The sequence below is a fragment of the Carassius auratus genome, chromosome 4 (genome assembly GCF_003368295.1).
Source record: "Carassius auratus strain Wakin chromosome 4, ASM336829v1, whole genome shotgun sequence".
NCBI lineage: Eukaryota > Metazoa > Chordata > Actinopteri > Cypriniformes > Cyprinidae > Carassius > Carassius auratus.
The window spans coordinates 12742394-12763270 of NC_039246.1; the positions used below are offsets into that span (position 1 = coordinate 12742394).

General features: G+C 36.3%; 1 protein-coding gene across 1 annotated transcript; it reads right to left on the reverse strand.

Annotated features, from left to right (window-relative positions):
* Positions 1-5955: 5955 nt before the first annotated feature.
* LOC113058903 (uncharacterized) lies at positions 5956-14102 on the reverse strand. Its single transcript, XM_026227168.1, has 2 exons — positions 13888-14102; positions 5956-11790 (listed from the first exon to the last, which is right to left on the reverse strand). The coding sequence occupies exon 2, from the start codon at positions 11728-11730 to the stop codon at positions 6559-6561; it is 5172 nt and encodes a 1723-aa protein (XP_026082953.1). The 5' UTR covers positions 11731-11790; positions 13888-14102; the 3' UTR covers positions 5956-6558.
* Between the last annotated feature and the right edge of the window lie 6775 nt (positions 14103-20877).

The window sequence follows — 20877 nt, forward strand, 5'->3', positions numbered from 1 at the left end:
AGCCTAACTAAACACAAGTGGATACGCTGTACTTACATCACTTTTTACAAAACCTATAAAATGAATGCATGGTATCTAACAAATAAATAACTTGTATAAAGCAAAGTTATTCGTTTTACATAGTTTTCATATAAGCTCTGTAATTAATATTAAAGAATGACATTTAATTCGGACATTCCAATGTAACATCTCTTAATCACATTATTCCTGACTCCGCATAATTACACTGGGAATGAACATGAATTATAACTTTCTAGCTATTCTACATCTTAAATACATACTAAAAGCAGTGTTTATAATATTTGGTCATCCTATTAAATGGTTTATAGTTGTCTTTCTCGGAAACTTAAAATGGCATTTTAAAATCAAGAACATATCAGTTATTAGATTTCAGTCATGGGATTTAAAGGGTTAACACTGTCCTAAAGCAACGCACAGACCCTCTAGTCTAGTGATAAACTCCAAACTGAAGAGTATAAGTAAATGACAAATACCAAGCTAAGCATGGTGGCTTTCAGCTGGTTCACACTCAATAAGCAGACACTGTAAAAGTTGCTTTGCGTAAGAATACATCTGCCAAATACAAACTTTGCCTGCTAGGAACAAAGTGAATGAGAATCACTTTCTCTGACTTTCACTTTACCTCCCTTGAATTTTGTTTAATCTCCCACAACAACCCATCTCCTTACCAGCCAAAGTTGGTATTTACGAAACGGGTGCACATCTTAAAAGACATTTAGGCCCCGTCCACACGGAGACGGAGCTCACCCCAATCCGATCTTTTTTTTCCTCGTCTCAAGAAATATCCGTGTCCACACGAAACCGCATAATGATGTAGTATACACGCCAGACCAGTATGTGGCGCTGTAATTCTGCCACAGAGATACACTAAAAACAGAGAAGAAGACTTGGACTATGCTCATAAACCTTGCGTGTGGTACACAAACGAACATGGAACAATACATTTATTAATCAGTGTTAATGTTAGTTAATAAAAAGACAATCGCTCAGTGTTTGTTCACGTTTTTGTTGCTGTTATGTGACGTAGAGGTGTCTGACTGTAACCCTGAGTCTTTTTTTTTTACCACTTTGCAAGCCTGCAAAGCTCTGTTTTCAGAGTTTCAAAACTTTTTTCACACATTCGCACACCAGTTTTCAGATCACCATTTACAAGGTTTCAAACCTGGAAAACAATCTAATACAGTGGGAGAACAGTGACAAATTTGAAACTCTGAAAAATTCTTTGCACAACATTGTAAAAAAAAAAATTCAGTTCTGAAGAAGGAAATCTCAAAACCAACGTTTGCAGAGATATTTTTATTTTTTGTTAAGCTTGCAAATCTTATTTTTCGATCTTGCAAAACTTTTTTTTGTAAGATTTTGAGTTTTCGAACACGTAGTTTTCAACCTTTCAGGACTGTATTTTCAGTTTTGAATCATGGCAGGATTTAAATCCCATAGAGTTCCACTGGGGGCGATCGCAATGAGTGCAAAATGAATGGGAGTCTATGGGGCTAGACGGCTAAATTTGTCCCTTTCACCCGATTGACGTTTAGAAATCTCAGATCTGATTGTAGGATTTGCAAGTTCAACAAGGGTTATAGGTCGAAAGTTGAATGAACGAGTACTTATGTCCTTTCGATTTCTTACAGGTTGAGTTGTTGTTGCCCATAACACGCTAGCATTTGACTAATTAACGCTGATTGGTCAGTGAACGATTGATTACGACCAGAGATACCGCTTGATGGCATCCGAATCAGAATCAGCGGGATCAGAATGTTAAGGCAAAGAGTATAGAAGCCCTATATGGGCTTCTATACTCTTTGGTTAAGGCGGACTTTTTCTGAAGTTTTTCTTTTCAACGCATCAACTTTTTTTTTTTTTTGGTTGCTGGCACTTTTATCTGCCTATTGTTATGTATGTACTGTGAAATTTACACGGAAAATAAATTGAGTTTGAGTACTTGTTGTGTTATTCTTGTCTTAAGAAATACCTGATACATATGGCCACCTTAAAAAAAACACAAACAAATGTCACGCTCAATGGTGCTAAATATCAATACAAATTGAAAAAGGAAAAAAATGCCTCGCATGTGTGCAATGATATATTGTTCTAATAGTGGGCAAGGGTTGTCCTATTTCTTATTTCCCAAGGACGAAAAAAGGTAACCCATGTGGACTGTGATAATTGTCAAAGCCTACCTGAATTTACGGTGGTTCACGTGGGAGGGAAAGTTTGTCAAATGCCAAGTTGGCTAATGTCCAAAATCGGCCAGGTTGCGGGGGCTACCACAGATCATAACGATATGTGTTGTTGGGAGGGGGACTCTTCCCTTACTCGATTGGTACATACAAATTGTATGTATAATAATTTTTCAACGACTCTGGAAAACACCATAGACATTCACTGAAAGCACCAAATTGACTGAGGATTGCCGTAAAGCAGTATATCTGGTCGTACGATGTGTATGACGTCATTGACATTTTAAAAGCGTTTTTAAAGCAAATAAGTAAATTTAACACCAAGCAGTGTTTAATTTCTTTGCATTTTCCTTTCGAATACAACATTCAAATTACTAGACAAAAATTATATCCTGAGAAAAGTGGATTTTGAGGGATTTTTGAACAGGCCATTGACCTTCATTCATTCTGCACTCGTCCTGTGAGCGCCCTCATATGGAATCAGAGTGGAACTGCAACCAGTGCAGAAGCCGGAAGTGTAGTGAGAGTGAAACTTCTCACCATATTAGACATTCTCTGGTGCTACGCTTATGTAAACAAACCGACATTTTCACGTGCGCGAACAATATTTGAATGAAAACGGTTGGTTCAAGCTTGTTCAGTTCATGAGGTTTCTGTCATTCTACTTTTGATGTTCAAGTTCATTCAACGATTCAACTCTCAAAAAGACATTCACTGTACGCCATCCTGTGGTGTAATGATGAGGAGTCAAATTTGTTTCATTAATGTTGTGCTTTTCTGGGTACTCAAGACAAGAGTGATCTGTATTTACAATTCAACCATGGCTCATTTATGACTCAGTGAACGAATCTGAACAAAAGAAGATAGATTCAAGTAAAATGAATCATAATCAACGCCATTAATAAATATTTTATTAAATGTGAAAAAAAAAAAACTTTTGTGTTAGCATATTGGCCAATAAAGCTCTTTTTGACTGAATATTCTTTTTGTGAAACACTTTATTCAGAGTTAATAAGTGGTTCACACGCCAAGTAGTTATTTAACCTCATGTTAAGGTTGGTTTACTGCCATCTGCTGGTCTAAAACACAAAGTGCACCTACTGCCCATCTGTCTGGTACCAAAGTCCTTTTAAATTGTCTCTGCTGGTATACTAAAGGCTTCATATGAATGACAGAGATAATAAGTAAAATAAATGGTAAAAAATTGTCCGACAGCAATCTTAAAACAGGAAGACTTTAAATACAGACAAATGGGATTACAGAGTAGACACATCCGGGATCAATGACACAACATGGAAACACCTGGAATTAAATCATTGACCGGAAGACAGAAACTGGGTCACGGAGAGAAAAACAAACACAAAACACGGAACAGAGTCCAACAATGGTTAGGATTAGGATTTGTCTTAAATGCATGTATATATGCATCATTTATTGTTATTATAATAGTAAGTACAAGTAACATGTGTAACAAGGACAACTTAAAATAAAGTGTTTCATTTAAATTACATTTAGGTTTTATTATTAGGCTAATTTTACTTTATGCTTGATTAACTGTTAACAGTCCTGTCTTTTTTAATGCACATATTTAATGCATTTTCCTATTGGATGAAATAGGTACACATACACCACCACCTACATATACTATTATATGAGACAATAACGTTGAAGAATGGTATTTTCAGACGGGACTAATTTTTAACAGACATGAAAATATTTCTCTGGTCAGTACTGAATTAAGGTTTACTGAAAGCAAATCCAAGGTGTTAAAATAAGTAGCCTACATAAAAACGGCATTTGGGGTCAGTGCATAATTATGCAGTAAGAAGTGATTAATTGTACTATAATGAATAAGGAAGAAACTGACTCTGTACCAGCCACTTTATCACCTCATTATTATCATTTACTTATAGTGCTGGATGATATAGCCCCTTAATATTATATAAATGTTAAAGTGTAAATGTCTGTTACCTGCTATGCTTCAAGTAAAAAAAAAAAAAAACACCAGGAAGGAATAAAACAGGTCCAGGATAAGTTGTGCTTTCTCTACAAGGTATGAATGAGGTCTAAACATGTATGAGACAAATTAGAAACGCCTGTGAACTGGACAGTCATGAAGCTGGTTTAGCTGGCCAGCCAGTTTGCACCTATCCTGTGTTTTAGGTACCATGAAGGTGGCTTGGCTTTTAGTGGTGTTCATCACCGTAGTGACTTACGCTCCACAGCTCACCTGCTCTGGGGCAGATTATGTTCAGGTTTAGAGATCTCAAACTGAAATTTGACCAATCAGCTTTAAGCAGTGACAAGGGTGACACATCATTGTTCACTCAATTTTACTCCAAATTAAAAAATAAATAAATAAAAAACGCTACACAATAAAACATTTTTAAAGATACAATTGTCTTTAAAGGTGATTATTTTTATGATTATAATTATTTTTAAAGGTGATTATTTTTTTATAATTATTTGATATGTGTCACGATCATTACATGGAGTGCCCATGAACTTCAGTAGAAGGCACTCCACTCAGGACCATCCCACCCATCAACCACCAGATGTCACTTGGACACTAGCACCTCTCATACTGTTGCACCACACCCAAACTACATTACCCATAAGTCACTGCATCACAATCACCCTGCCACACCTGCACCTCATTCATCAGCCAATTTCCCTGCCTCATCTGCACCTCATTTACACACACACATACAAGCAGCTCACTCACTCTCACTCTCTGCAAAGTCTTGATTTGCTGTGTCTGTCATTTTCGAGCGTTTTCCTTGTGTTTGATCTCTCTGTACCTTACCTTTGGATTGTTTATACCGACTCTGATTCTCTGCTGCCTGCCCCCGACATCTGCTTGTTTCTGTTTTCGATTCTGGTTATCCCTATATACCTGACACCGTTGCTGATCATTGCCTGTCTGACCATTCTCATTAAAAGTTCTGCACATGGATCCGAACCTCTCTGTCTCTTCATTACAATATGATTTATATAATTGTTGTACCCCTAATCTATTACACAATCTATCTTAGTTTAATAGTAGTTATTAAGATGTTATTTTAAACAGATAATATGGAATATAAATATGCTTTAGAATCAATAGCTTTAAAAATGACTAGATATGAGTTTAGATTTTTAAGAGTTTTTTACCTATAAATATTATAACTCTATAAACTAACTTATATGGCAAGATGTTTTCTTTAAGTTTCCCTCTTTCATGGAATGATCATTTTATCTCATGTAAATGTGTTCAAATTCTTAATCTTGTGCAATCTTTTAATTTTTGGTAGTTAATTGCACCTACTCTCTCACTAAAAGTGAATCAGAGTTTCAATGCATGTAATTGGCTGTTCATTACTGATGTAACACTTTCATGTGCACATGCTCCATTAACTCAGGATCAGGTCTGAGTAGACAGAGAAAGTTGATGATCAGCTTCATGGTACCAACAATGCTGGATTGGATTGGTTTGGTTTTGTCAACTCAAAATTAATCCTGTAACCCTGAGTCTGTTCTGCCACCATCACAGTACAGGCCCCATGTCTTGTAAGGTCGTATAATATTATGATTTCTTTGAACCATAATTTTTCATTTAAAAGAAGAAAGTAGAATCCTTCGCAGACATTTCACCTTCTCACTCAATCAAACGATTTAATCCTAATCCTAAATCATCTAGAATGTGATTGGTCTATCCCGACCATTGATTAAAAATGGCACACCACATGACTAAGAAACTTCCCTTTAAATGCATGAGAAGTGTGTGTGCATTTTCATATAAATCTTTATTGAGAATGCCTTTCAAGAAACACAAACACAAGTTTTTTACAAAAAGTATGAAGTGACACAACGGCCTTTCCAGGAAACCTTCCAGTCATGTATTTTTAAATACAATATTTATACATATTTCACATTATGTGAAAACATTCAGAAATACTTCAAATAGTAAAAAGTAAAAAAGAATAATGCAATAACATTCAGAAGTACTTCAAATTGTAAAAAAAAAAATAATAATAATAATATTAATAATGCAACAACATTCAGAAGTACTTCAAACTGTAAAAAGTAAAAAAGAATAATGCAACAACATTCAGAAGTACTTCAAATAGAGAAAAAACAACAATTAAAACTATACATACAAAGTAACATTGCAAAATGACTGCAGTCAGAGACATAGCATATTACAAACGATAATGCTAGAAAAATAAATTTACATTATTTAGCTCTCAACAATAAAAATAAACAAAATAATAATCTGTAATCACACATTATACCTATTGTGTGTAAATTACAGCTATTATGTGTAAACATATTTAAGTAAACATAATAAAAGCAGTAATTAAGATACTTCGACAGCTTAGCTGCTTAGTGTTTTCCTAAGCTTTTGATGAAAAGTTTGTTTTCTAAAGTGACCTTGCTCTCTGTCACTACTAGATGACAGCTTGGCTCTGTGAGTCAAATGGTTTTTTAATGCACTCATATTTGACTTTAACAGGTCCTGAGGTTTCTGTGGTTTTTTCTTCTGAGGGGAGCCCTTCTGCGGTGACCTGGGACAACAAGTCTTTGTTGTTTTAGGTATAAAGGTGCTACTCCACTGGTTGAGAACTTTTTGTTTAGCAGAAAGCGTATCGTTATATTCTTTGCAATAGGTGACCGTTAATGTAGCAGGAGCTGAAAAACGCCGTTCTGGGGCATAGTACTGTTTTTCTGTTTTGGAACCATATAAGTCAAATCTCACTTTCTTTGGCTCTGTAATTGTTATTTTATTCACTGACAGAATACCATGCAGCTCCGGGGGGGTTTCTGATTCCTGGGATGGGTTGTCATTTGATTGGCCAGACACTTTCTCTGTCACTTTCTGTAGGTTTTCTCTGTGGTTCGTTGAGGTTCTGTCAGGATTATCTTGGCTTTCTAGTCCGTGTTCTTTGAATTTTTTCACTTCACTGCAGTTCTGACTCTCACCACTACAGTGTTTTTTTGCAGATACACCGGGGAGTGTTTTCTTTTGTGGCCAGTTCATTTTAACCACAATATCTGGAGTGAAAAGCACAGAATCTTCAGAATCAGCACTAATGCTACCAGATTTTAGCTTATGCTTGGAAAATGCAGTTTTCTTTGAATATTGGGGCTTGGGTACTCCGTTTATCTTAGTTTTTTCATTTTTCTGCTTATTTGGTTGAATCTTTGTTAGCTCACTCTCAACTGAGCCCTGAATTTCAGACACTGTCTTAGTCACTGATTTTACCATACAGTCACTTTTTGGTCCTGTCAGTCCTTTATCTGCACTGCAGTCTTCTACTGAAGCAACACTTGGCTCCTTGACTTCTAGTGTAAGACATTGTGGCTTACCATTTTGTCCCAGTTCTGATTCTCCCATATAGTCACTTTTTATGATCTGTTTTTCATCTGTAATGCATGTCTGTGGTAAAACAAAATTTGACTCATTGACTTGCAGTTTAATAGATGGCGGATTACAATTTTGTCTCTGTTCTGATTGCATCATACTGTCACTTTTTTGTCCTTGCTGTGCAATGCATTCTTTCGCTGAAGCAATAGTTGACTCCTTGATTTCTAGTTTAAGAGATGGTCGACTACGGCATTCTACCAGTTCTGAATTTACAATAAAGTCGCTTTTTTGTCCGGTCAGTCCTTCTTCTGCAATGCATGTCTCTGGAAGAGCAACATTTGGCTTCTGGTCTTTTAGTTCAACAGAAGGCAGACTACAATTGTGTCCCTGTTCTAATTGGCCCAAAAAGGCAGTCTTTTGTCCTGCCAGTCCTTCATATGCAGTGCATTCATCATTTGATGCAACAGTTGACTCTTTGACTTCTGTTATAAGAGATGGTGGACTACAATTTTCTTCCAGTTTTGATTTTTCCAGACAATTGCTTTTTTGTTCTTTCAGTCCTTCATACATAATACATTCCTTTGTTGAAGCCAAATTTGGCTTATTGATTTCCAATTTAAGACATGGCAGACTATAATTTTGACCCAATTTTTGGGGTTTAGCAGCAGAGCCTGTAAGATTGGCTTCATATAGCTCCTCTTCTAGCTGAAAGAGTGGCGCCTGTTCCCAACACTCTAGGCCAAAAAGATCAGCATCACTGTCTGTCTTTGTCACATTAGTGGAACTTGATTTGGCATTTTCTGTACCACAGCATGTGGTCTTACATTCAGGTTCCTTTTCAATCTGTTGGAAAAATGTTTTAGCATCTTCTGATGATAGCACTGTGATTCCCATAAACAAGGAATCATCACTTGAATTTTCATCAGCAGAAACATCTTCCACTGCACATATGTTTGAGGAGTTGCTAGGAATGTCCATATTGCCTGGATTCTCATTATCAGAGATGTCTCCCGCCTGCCAGATGTTTGAAGAATTAATTAAAACCAACTTATTTCCAGAATTGTCCTCATCGGAAATATCTTCTCCCTGCCAGGTTTCTGATGAGTTATTAAGAGCCTCCTTATTACCTGGATTTTCAGCATCAGAAATATCTTCTGAGGAGTTATTCAGAGCTTCTTTACTGACCGGATTTTCAGCATCAGAAATATCTTCCAAGGAGTTATTCAGAGTTTCTTTATTGACTGGATTTTCAGCATCAGAAATATCTTCCAAGGAGTTATTCAGAGTTTCTTTATTGACTGGATTTTCATAATCAGAAATATCTTCTGAGGAGTTATTCAGAACTTCTTTACTGACTGGATTTTCTTCATCGGAAATACATTCAGAGGAGTTATTCAGAGCTTCTTGTTTACCTGGATTTCCATAATTGTAAACATCTTCCACCTGCCATGTATCTATAGAGGTACAAAGAGTCTCAGTATAGAAAGACACCTCAGAGATTTTTACACCATCTGAAACATGGTCTCCAGGGCTCAGAGACCGTGAATCTGATACATTATCATGTGTTTGGATTTGCAAACAATCATTTGCACTGCCGAGGTCTGCAAGTTTCTCTGTAGACCTTTCAACTAAAGGTGAAATGTCTGAGAGTTCTGTATTAAAATTGTGGTTTTGATTGATGTCCTCTTGCTTCTTGGATGTCTCTTTCTCACTTTCTTTTCTGAGCATTACATATGAATGCCCATTGTTTTCCGCAGTCACTTCCTCACTGTCATTTCCTGGCTTTTGTATGAAAAGATCTGTTGGACGGCTTGTGTGTGGATTCACACTCTCCTCCTCGGATGAAACCTCAGGCATGTCTGTGAGGGAATTCACACCTAAACTGAGTGAAGCAACAACAGTGGTATCTGAAAGAGTCTGTGATGTTGCCTTGAACACAGTTGCATCATCCAAAGGTGGCTCTGAAAGCACCTTTTCAATATCAGCTGGCTGTCCATCAACATTTAACCAAGAAGACCTGAACTCCTCTGACGATGAATGCATCTCATTTTTGAGAATGTCGCAATGAGCTAGCTTCTTCAGGTCTTCGGTTTCAATGCTTTTGAATACCACAGACCCATAATCCTTTGCATATTTCATGGATAAGTGCAGTACCTTGCCAAATGATTTTAAAGGCTCCAACATATTGGAAGCTTTCCCATTCCAGTAGAGTTTTATGACCCTTTCTAAAACGCTCTCAGAATACTCAGGATATCCCCCAGATAACTCTGTCATCTCGAAAGACTTTGCTAAGTCCATTAGTTTCTCCAGTGTGTGGTCAATCACTGGCACACTGGACAAGTCATATAAAGGATCACTTGAATCACAGTCACTTTGCTGCACATCATTTTGACATTCATCCGGGTTAGCGGAGCATGCATCGGGGTTTGCGATGTTGCTTTCAGTCGTGTTTTCAAGGCTTTTGTTGTCCTGTTGAGCCATTTGTAAAGAGGATTCCGATAGCTTGTCATTTACAGTTTTTTGTTCATTAGACTCTTCAACAAGTGACCAAACGCAATCAATCTTTAACTGTGGACTTTCAGCTTTTTGGGGGCTGGTATCAGCCGTCGGTGCAGTGTTTTGGATCTGCTGGGAAATGGGTGAAACAATGGCTATGGCCTTGTGGGTTTGCTGAGCAGCTTTCTGAAGTGCAAACACCACTTCAAGACAGTCTGCTGGGTCCGTACTGTACTGTATGTTGTGTAGCCTCGTTCCTTTACATCTGTTCTCATCGCTACTTGTCTGATGGGTAACAGTTTGAGCAGATTGCACCCTAAAATCACTTTTGTCTTTGGACACTGTTGTTTCTTTGTTCCAACAGTCTCGCTGAATCTTAGCATACTTCATTCTTTTGCTGGGCGGTTCAACTGTACACTGTGCTCTTGGTTCCTTTGAGTGATTGTCAGTCCTTTTGGTTGCACAAACCTCCGAATTTTCTGGATGAGTGTTCTGATGTGCAGCTCTTTCATCTGTTAGTTCATTATCATCTGAACACAGTAATCTATAGATTAAAGAGTCAGCATAAGATGACAAGTTAAAATGAGTTTCAGAGTGGGGCTGAAGCTGGACTTTTCTGCTCTGTGTCATTTGAGAGGTCTGATAAGTGTTGCATGTCCCATTGTTTGTGCCCTGAGACTGATGTCCAGCATTATGATTATTCTGAGGCTGGGTCGCTGATACATCTGGACCTGCATTTGACCTAAGTTCTGGCCAGTTCTGATCAACAGGTCTTTGGTTTAAATTATTGGAAGGCAATGAAACATTGCTCTGTGCTCCAGAAGGTGGTGTTGTAGAGTTGCATGAGGTACGATATGTCTCAGGTCTGCTCTGAGCTTGATTGTTAGGATTTTTTTGAAAGGCCTGAGAAGAGTATTGTTGGTTGCATCTTCGTTTTTTGCCTGAATATTGTCTAGAGAACTCTTGTTGTTGTTGTTGTTGATGGTGATGATGAGCAGCCTTTCTAGTAGCTTGAGATTGTTGCTGATTGTTCATGGAACAAGAGCTGCCTTTGTTGGAAATGTGGGAACTCCAACCTCTGCTGTTACCCACAGAGCTGCCTTGGTCTGACTGTGGAGACCAATACATTGGAGCTTTACAGCCTGTGTTTCTGTGGTTCTGTGGGGAGGAATCATGCCATTGAACCATTTGGCCATGACATCTATATGCACTGGGGTTGTCAGATGGGTGTTGCTGCCGCGTGTGGGCAGCTGCAAATGGTTGCTGGCAATGGATCTGGTTTGTCCGTTTTAACCAATCATATCCATTTGAGCTTTGTTGAAATGTAGAAGAATTTGCACTGCCTGAGCAAGCATTCCACTGATTTCCAGCCTCTTGTTGTCCATTGAAATATCTTGTCTCTGATGTGTTATGATGTTGCGGGATGAGATGTACCTGAAATGCACTGGATTGATCATTTCTGACAGCACGGTAATTAGGTGGGAATTGTTCTTGGCACTGAGGTCGAGATCTTTCATGGTACTGAGGTGGAGACCGATCTTGGTATTGAGGTTGAAGGCGTTCTTGGTATTGTGGTGGAGGCCGATCTTGGATTTGAGGTTGAAGTCGTTCTTGGTATTGTGGTGGAGGCCGATCTTGGTACCTTTGTGAAGGACGCTGATTTGAGCTCCATGTGTATCCCTGCATGGTAAAGGCTCCTCAGTGTCTGCTGACGTTTCTCTTTTGCGGAGTTATCCAATAAGACTTCTAAAAAAATAAAAATAATAATAATAATAATACAGAAATTAGGTCACATAACACTCAAAAATCTAAGAAAGAACATTTATGTCATATCAAGTCACATTTATTTCTATAGTGCTCTATAGTGCTTTATACAATACAGATTGTGTCAAAACAGCTTCACAGTGATAAACAAGAAAATAACAGAGATATTAGCATAGGAATAAGGATGTCATCATGTTTGCATAATGATGACACTATGGTGTATTCATGCTATGGTTTCTTTATCTAATCCTCTTTAATAGTTTAACTCATACTTCTATGTTATTTATATATATATATATATATGTATATAAATCCACAAAAATCTATAAATTGCAGTATTGACAGGTCACACTGACCCAGTCGTAAGATGCATGACCTTTATATTATCTGATTAGAACAAGGGTATAAACAGTGTTTAGTTATCATGAGTGCTACACTTTCTACTCTGTATCAAGGGGTCCTTTTGTCTATTGCTTTTTCGGCTAGATACTACATATTCTTTTACTCACTTTTTTTTCTTTGCATTTAATCTCATTGGTAAAAAATGGTGATTGCAATCAATCACCTCTCCACTGTCATTAGTTATCTTTGATTTACTATAAGTTTGACTCATTTTACTCAAATCTCAGCAGATCTTTGTTAAATGAAATATTAAAATTAAAGTTCACACTACTCCTCTTTGAACTTCATATCACATTGAAATTAGCTTTTTAATGTCCTGGCCAATCTTAAAAATTTCACTAAAATAAATGTCACTGAATGTCACTTAAAATAAATGACAGCCTTAGACTCAAAAACAGCTAAAAAAATCATAATGTATATATAATAGTAGTAATATATATATATATATATATATATATATATATATATATATATATATATATATATATATATATATATATATATATATATATATATCACAGTATATAAGTTGTTACTTTGTGCCCCTTTACATCAGAACTAGGCTAATTAATTGCACACAGATGGTGCAATAAACCCCCCTCAAACACAGACAGCTGTTGTTCATAGCTCACAGGAGCTCTGGCTCATATAGTGCAATATGAGACCTCTGAACTTGTGTCATGTGGAAATGAAAGCACAAAAGAAACCCATTTAATTCAATGTTATTGGCAGAGAATACAAACATCCTCGTCTCATTTGCGTTTAAGTAATTATTGCAAAACCACCCCGTTTTAACCTGTATTGGTTCATTTTGAATTAATAAAATAAGAACTTATTTTTTAATTACTAGCAAGTATATGTAACACCAAAGTAGCCTATAAAAACTAATTAATAAGTAGTACCAATATTTTAGGGGGAACTATAATGATGAGTTTATTCCTGTGACGGTGAAGCAGGATTTTAGCAGCCATTACTCCTATCCAAAATAACACGGTATTGTCTTTACCTGCGAACATTTTTTCATCGCTTACATGATGTAGAGTTGGTTTCAACAAACTAGGTGCTGCTCTTTACTTTGTCTCTGTTAAAAAATATCCCATTCAACCCCTAAACAATTCGGAGCGAATCATGTTTCGTTTGTACTAATTAACAGATTAGAAATACGAAACAAAAGACGTCGTTACAACATTGTCATTTCTAAGCTCATTTAATGCATAAGTAATTACATTTAAATTCATCCATGCGACGGATAACGGTGTCTGCAGGGGCGCCCCTGGGTTTTCTGGACCCCCCACAAATCACTCCCTATCAGGAGAACTGTTTTCTGAACGCCCCTGGACCGTTTGCATCTAATAAACACATAACCTACTACTTTGAACCATCTATTTACTATAGAATAGCATACTGTTTTTTTTAAGTATGCGCTTAACATAAAACATATAGCCGGTTAAAGCGTATTTTTGCAACTTGCAAAGGGTGTGACCTGAAGTGGGTGTTTAATGTAAAAATGCATGAACAAAGAAGCGAGAAAACAGAGCAGCGCACTAAAAACAACACATACTACGAATTATTTAAAAGACAGAAACTGTAGGTAAAATAAAAAGACGTGTAAGTAAGTCACATCTAAGTTTTAATATTCTTAACTCCGTATATATATAGCTCAGTAGGGCTACTCACGATTTACAACACATCTCCACATCGACTCCGCGTCCAAACTTCTCCTGTTCAAAACAAATGTTTAATCCGCGTTAGAATCCTGGAGACTCTTTGTTTTAACGCATTGAACTTGCAAAACGCGCATCCAGTAATGCCATCAAAGTTTAAGGCTCACGGATGAAACTCGAGCCGCTTCGCAATCTTCTGAAGCTGCGATGCACGCTCATGTCGTGAAATGCCAGTGCATGACAAAAGAATGGGCTGTCTTAAGACACATCCTCCGCCCACTACCCATCAAAAAAGTTTTTTTAAAATACCCACATTGAAGGTATTATGCTTCTTTTTGTTTTAAATTGTGATCTGCTCTCAACATTGTAACATTCACCCTGCAGAGACGGCGATCAAATCTTAATTCGCAATCTCTTAACACTTTTATTTTATTGTTTACTTGACCTATAACTGATATGCAGAACATATTACTAAATTTTGTTTTGATTCTGCGTTTGGCAGTAATAATCAGCCTTATTATTAAACAAAAGCAATATAAAAAAAATAATATACATAGAGGTGTAAAGTATTGGAGTAGGCTAATTAGTTTGATTATCTTTTTGGATACTTGTTAGTGTCAAAGATATTAGCAACTTTTACTTTCTACTTCACTACATATTTGAATGAGTATTTGTACTCTTTACTCCACTACACTTCAAAATGAGTGTTGCAATTACACATTACATTTTGCATGGACCTAGTTTTTCATGCAGCAGTTTATTTCTGCTATGAAAGACGTGATACTGCCAAGTCACAAGTCACTGAAAGTACTGCTCCTTGTGCATTTTGCATGCCCTTACTCATCCAAACTTTTCAACAAGGCTACTTTACGTGAATGTGAGTTCCTTAGCAAGTATTTGTGAATCACAGGTGTTTTATATATGAGATAATGACATGACTGCAGATGGCAATGAGGCCCAGCTGTGCTTTGCCCTAGACTTTCATGTCACTTCCTGTCTCCCGTGGTGTTTGTAGTCAGTTTGTAGTCCATTTGTTCATTAGTTCCACTTGTTAGCCCCTTGTGTGTATAGTCCTAGTTTTTCTTTAGTTCTTTGTGAGTTGTTGAATGTAATGGTTTTCAGTTTGTCAGTCATTATGTTCTTTGTTCCCTTTGTTTACTAGCTTATTGATTTTTTTTTTCCTTTTCATTAAATTCCTGCACATAGATCATTGCTTCTGCCTTTTCCCCCGGCTTCTCCACAACATTACAGTTTTCCACTGTAATGGCTCTTTGACTAGTGTATTTTTTAGCCAGTACAGTATAAGAAAAATACTTAAGTAGCCTACTGTTAAAGTGAAATTGATGCGACATACAGCCAATTATGGTGAGCCATACTCAGAATTCAGGCTCTGCATTTAACGCACACACAGCAGTGGGCAGCCATTTATTGGGGTTCGGTGCCTTGCTCAAGGGCACCTCAGTTGTGCTATTGCCAGCCTGAGATTCAAACCCACAACCTAGGGTTAAGAGTCAAATTCACTAACCACTAGGCCACGACTTCCCCCTAATCATATTAAATCAGATACTGTGTGTCTTTAACTCAAGTTGTTTTAGAATTAGTGACTTGTAGTGTGTAGAAAAGTAATTTTCACTGTAAGGAACTGTACTTTTACTCAAGTAAGGTTTTTAGGTACTCTTAACACGTCTGAATATGCATTGTGATAGAAAGTACATGTTTTCTAAAGAGGAAAAAAAAAACCTCAAAGTAATTTCCAGATGCCATATGTCAGATATTCAGAGATCCAGACACAGAGCTGAGATGCCTTCAGAACATCTATTACTTTTGCAGATTTTATACAGTACCAAAGATCTCATTGCAGTTTCATCTTGTTATCTCCCCAATACTCCCAATACTAAATTTTGTTGCAAAAAGATGAAAAAGGAAATTGTTCTGCAGGGCATTGAAGCACAGGCATATGAAACCCACAACATCCTCTGCAGAGCTAGAATTAGTGTGCATTGACATCATCACAGCCCAAACACCACCTGAGGTGACGATATCACCCCTGACAACAACATTAACCACTAGGGTTGCATTATATAAAGTTGGACACCAATGCTGTTCTTATTGTTGTTGCAACAGTGCAATGCATCACAAAGGATCCCACATCAGTGAATTGCACAATTGCATTTAAGAAGTTTTCTGAACACTTTCTTAAACTCCCAGCCTCATGAGTCATATGTTCTGTATCATGCAAATGAATATGAAACTTTAGGTAACCATGATGACGCTGCTCAGGGGGTGACAGGAAACTACTGAGATGGTTTTAGTTTGAATAAGACAACAAGAGCTTTGTTTCAAATTCTCCTTGAAGCAAATTCACGAAACAAAGACAGTGTTGAATGAAGTTTTGTTTCTATTACACATTTACACATTGATAATGCATAATCAGCTGGTTTATATACTGCAATGATAATAAACTAATTATGAAACAATGCTATATTAAGTACATTTTCATGTCCACATAATGTGTTAATATTTTAGATAATATTCACAATTTATTAAAAAAGATCAGCACTGAAACCATCTATTGTGTTATTTTGATGTATTTGACTCGTACTATAGTTTGCAACACGCTGCATTATATATATGGTTTTCAGCTTAAGATCTACAGAATTTAATGCACTTGGAAACAATGCCCCTCATGTCTGCTGTCACTGTTTAATGTATGATTTACTGATTTATCTTGGGCACTTTGTACAAATGCGCCAACTTCAGATTTCCTGAGGAGCACTTGTGATTTATTTTGAAACGAGTTTAGTTCCTCTCAGCTCTTGTTGTCTTGACATGAATGCAATACATCTCTTATACTCACCGTTTTTGCTGTAGAAAGTCTTCACTCTTTTCCCAAACAAATCTCTAAAGACAAGAATATCCAGATCATTTCAAGAGTTTATTCATCCAGCCAAGATGCCATCTAACAGTCACACTTGCAACTCACACTTTTATATAATTCTTGACCATAGATCTCATTGCAGGTGCTCCTTTTTGGAATTTCCCCAATATTCATGCCACAGTTATTTCATTAATCTTCTGGCTTGTTTTTAATCATGGCATACATTCAATCAGGTTAAGGAGGTGCAATATGAGTGAGTGCATAAACATTGAGTAACTAACCTCACAATGTCCTAGATTTGCTTAGTGTTTTTAAAATGTTGTGCATGAAAAATAATTACAACTATTTGCACTGCAAAAACTCCTGGAGGATATCACTCATTAACAATACTGGTTAAATTAATAGGGTAATTACAATAGGTACATGGCAAAAAATAAAGGCCTACTTATGTAGTGAAATTACAGTATTTCTAATTCACCCTATGCATTTACAGCAGACAAAAAAAATGGATTATTTTACATAACAATTTTAAATAAATGTAAATTTTTAAAAGGAAGTTTACAAAAAACAGCAATTAATTTTTTTATATATTTTAATATGATTTGTGATGCGCATTTTATATAATTTTCAAATGCATTATTTAAGACACAAATAGCAGTGTCATTGCTTTTTTGTCCATGCTCGTTTCACTTTTCCTGTGGGCATGTCCTATGAGTGAATGGGGGATGGGAACTACATTCTTCAGCGATCTGGTGGTCATTGCCTGCCCTAAATCATCTGAAGTGACAACGAGGGGCCATTTGCATCAGTACTGGCGCCCTTTTGCTAGCCAATTGCTCTGTAATGTTTATGACCTGCAGGATCTGCATTATTTATCACCACATTGACGGGTATTTTACACGATTCATAAATCTGCTCGTGATTAGTCGTATTCGCAAACATCAAATACATGCCGCTAAATGTATGCTAAATATGCTGTTTACTTATACTTTAGCTCCGTTTTGCTTTAATTGAGAAGTGTTTACTTTAACCCCCGTAAAACAATAATGTTTTAGTCGCAAATGTGGTTCCCTGGTTAATTTGACATCTGTGTCTGATTCGACTAGGAATCATTCAAGTGATTCGATTCTTTTCAGTGAATTGGTATAATAGCTAAGTGTTATGAAAATATGATTTAAATCGTTTTGTGATTTTTTATTATTATTATGTAATAATGTTAAAGGGATACTCCAAACCAAAATGTAAATTTAAATTAATCCCTTAACTCCCCTATCGTTTCAAACCCGTAAAAGCTTTGTTCGTCTTCGGAAATTTTTTTTTTAAATAAAAATATCCATAACACATCTTAAGCATATTTGTAAGTATTTTCAACCACCAAAGTCACACTTGCATGCTGATATAGTAAAAATTAGCACAGCTAGATAGAGGTTCAATCTCACAAAATTATTGTGAGATGGATCCCCTTCCTTTCCACTGTGTAAATAAACATAGCACATATCAAGTTAAACCGCTAAGTTTAATACTTAAAGAAATGGGGAACAGAGGTGCGATTTTCAGAGCTGGAGCTTTAATTTTTAATGACTCTAAGTCATCTTTTATCACTTGCAGTTGCAGCTCAAGATTAATCCTATTACACTCAGCCATTTCTCTTATCAGTTTCTTTAATCTCTTTTGCAAAGTCTCCTGTTTTCACATTATCACAGTTCTCAACTTGAATTCATATTGTGCTGGTATTCCAGCTTTCTTCTTTGTCGGGTGATGTTTCTCCACTTTCGCTTGCTTTTTTGCTTTTCAGCTTTCTTCCACTTGGAGTCTGGTGTAACCCAAATTTTGACTTCTGTCATGTGTACATTTGCTACGTGCTTAAAAGTACAGTACAGCCTGTTCTGAAGGCCTCAGCTGAACTTTAGACTTAGAAGACTTCTATACTAATATGGAAATAAGAAAAATTAAAGATATAGATTTCCACGAAATGTTTATACTTCTTAAAACCGCATGATTCAGAGACGTTCATATTTCATCACGTCTGCTATTTGAAGTTATTTTGATTCCTGCGGGTTCTTAATAACCTTCTGAGGTAGGACTTTGAACAACAATCTGCTGACCTTCAGAAATAGGGAACTGAAATTAGGCTGCAAGAGCTCATATGTATTTTCGGAGAAAGATGACGAATGTTTTGATATCTGTCTGAGACGTGGCTGCAGAGACGTGGCATTAGTTTGATACAGATTTGCAGGACTATAAGAGGAGGCAATTCACCCCTCTTTGCTCAGCTCAGACTGAGTTCAGCCTAGACCCTTCTAGCTGGACTTTGCCTTTTCTCACCTTCTTCTTTATCTTTGATTCCGGGCTCACTTGAATACTTCGAACTTCTCTCAGGTTTTATTCATCTCAGATATGATTATTAATATATTACTTGTTATTATATGAATATTATTATAACTTTTGACTTTTGATAAACAGGTATTGTTGTATACTTTGTATTATTATTTTTAACATCTTGATTACTTTTGAATATTATAATGCATTTTGTATTACTCTTAATTGGGCAACATCCATCATATATGGATTGCTTTTAAACTATATTAATATTGGGATTTGTATTTTCTATATTTGAAGCTGATTTTAATACTTACTAATCTATTTGCAAGTTATGAGTTGTATTCTCATTTCCTGTATTCTTTGAATAAATTTGCATACTAAAATACCACCCCACCGTCTGACATGGATTGAAAGTAAATTTTTTGCATCAGAGTCCTTTAATGATGAGATCACCAAAATCAACATTTATTTTATTTGCTTCACAGTCTCTGTTCCTTATAGAAATTGGTCCAGCAGGAGATTGGCCGGAAAATCACGTACCTATATTATTAACCAGATACTTAATAGCATACAACACATTTTACAACAAATAATGGAGCTTTTTAGATTACAGTGAGAGTGCTATACAGATGTTTCTGTATGTATATGTGCGAGAAACGTTAGAACCAAAAGTGACAACTTTTGAGGTCTGGGACTTGTTTAAGCAAACTGGTATTATCACTGGTGCATTCTGGTTTCTGCCACGTGTTAATTTGCTACGTGCTTAAAGGCACATCGCTTCAATAACAGTCTCTTCCAGAGGCCTTAGAGGACCTCTGCAGCCATATAGAGACAGAAATAGATATAGCAGTGGCTTTACATTTAGTTACACAATGTTTGTATCTTGAGCTATTATGGTTCTCTATGTCTGGGTTTTAATGAGAGACGATAAATTCAAAAAATTGGTAATCATAGGACGTTCTAAACATTGGTTAACCATAGGATGTTCTGACCTTCCAAAATGTGGGAGCGAAACTGAAGCGCAAGGCATAATCCTGGGTATTGGATTGAAATTTTTTGCATCACACATACTGGATACTACAGATACTATTACAGTGACACCTGACTCAGAGGGAACGCAAGCAGGATCATTGATGTACTGTACATAGTGAGATTTAGTTTTGTTTTGTTTAATCTTTAATATGTTAATAAAATGATTAGGGTTATTACAAGATTAAAATGATAAAGTAATATTTGAATAGAAAACATGCTTCACGGCTAGTTCAGCCATTTTGCATTTAATGACTCATGCAAGGAACCGAAACCAGAATAATATATTTTGATCAACATGACAAAAGCATTTGACAGTGTAGGAAACAGCAGATATTAGTGCATAATCATCTGCATGAATGTACTAAAGCATTTTCATTTTGTTCAAAAGAATTTGCTTTTATGTTGTGCACAAGTGACTGTATGATGTGGCTGATCAACAAGTGGTTTTGATGATCTGAGAAATGTACTTGCAAAAACTACTTGGCATTCAATATATTTTATAATATATATTTGTAAATGTTCGATATTTGTATTTTTTCTTTTTCTTTTTGTAGTGGAGGAAATGTTAAATTTAATCATATTCAAATTAATCACAAAATCATTTGACTAACATTTCCCTTTTTTTCAGCAGGCCTAAACTTATGTTAAAAGAATCAGAGATGTTAACTAACCTTTAGTAGTGTTTCAATAATGAAACATGGACAAAGGTGAGAAGGCTAGACGTCTGTCTGACAATAGTAATCTCATGATTTGGTAAAAAGCTAATTTGCC

Excerpts from the sequence above, each read along its gene's own strand:
- LOC113058903 (XM_026227168.1), bottom strand. The coding sequence starts at position 11,730 with ATGCAGGGATACACATGGAGCTCAAATCAGCGTCCTTCACAAAGGTAC.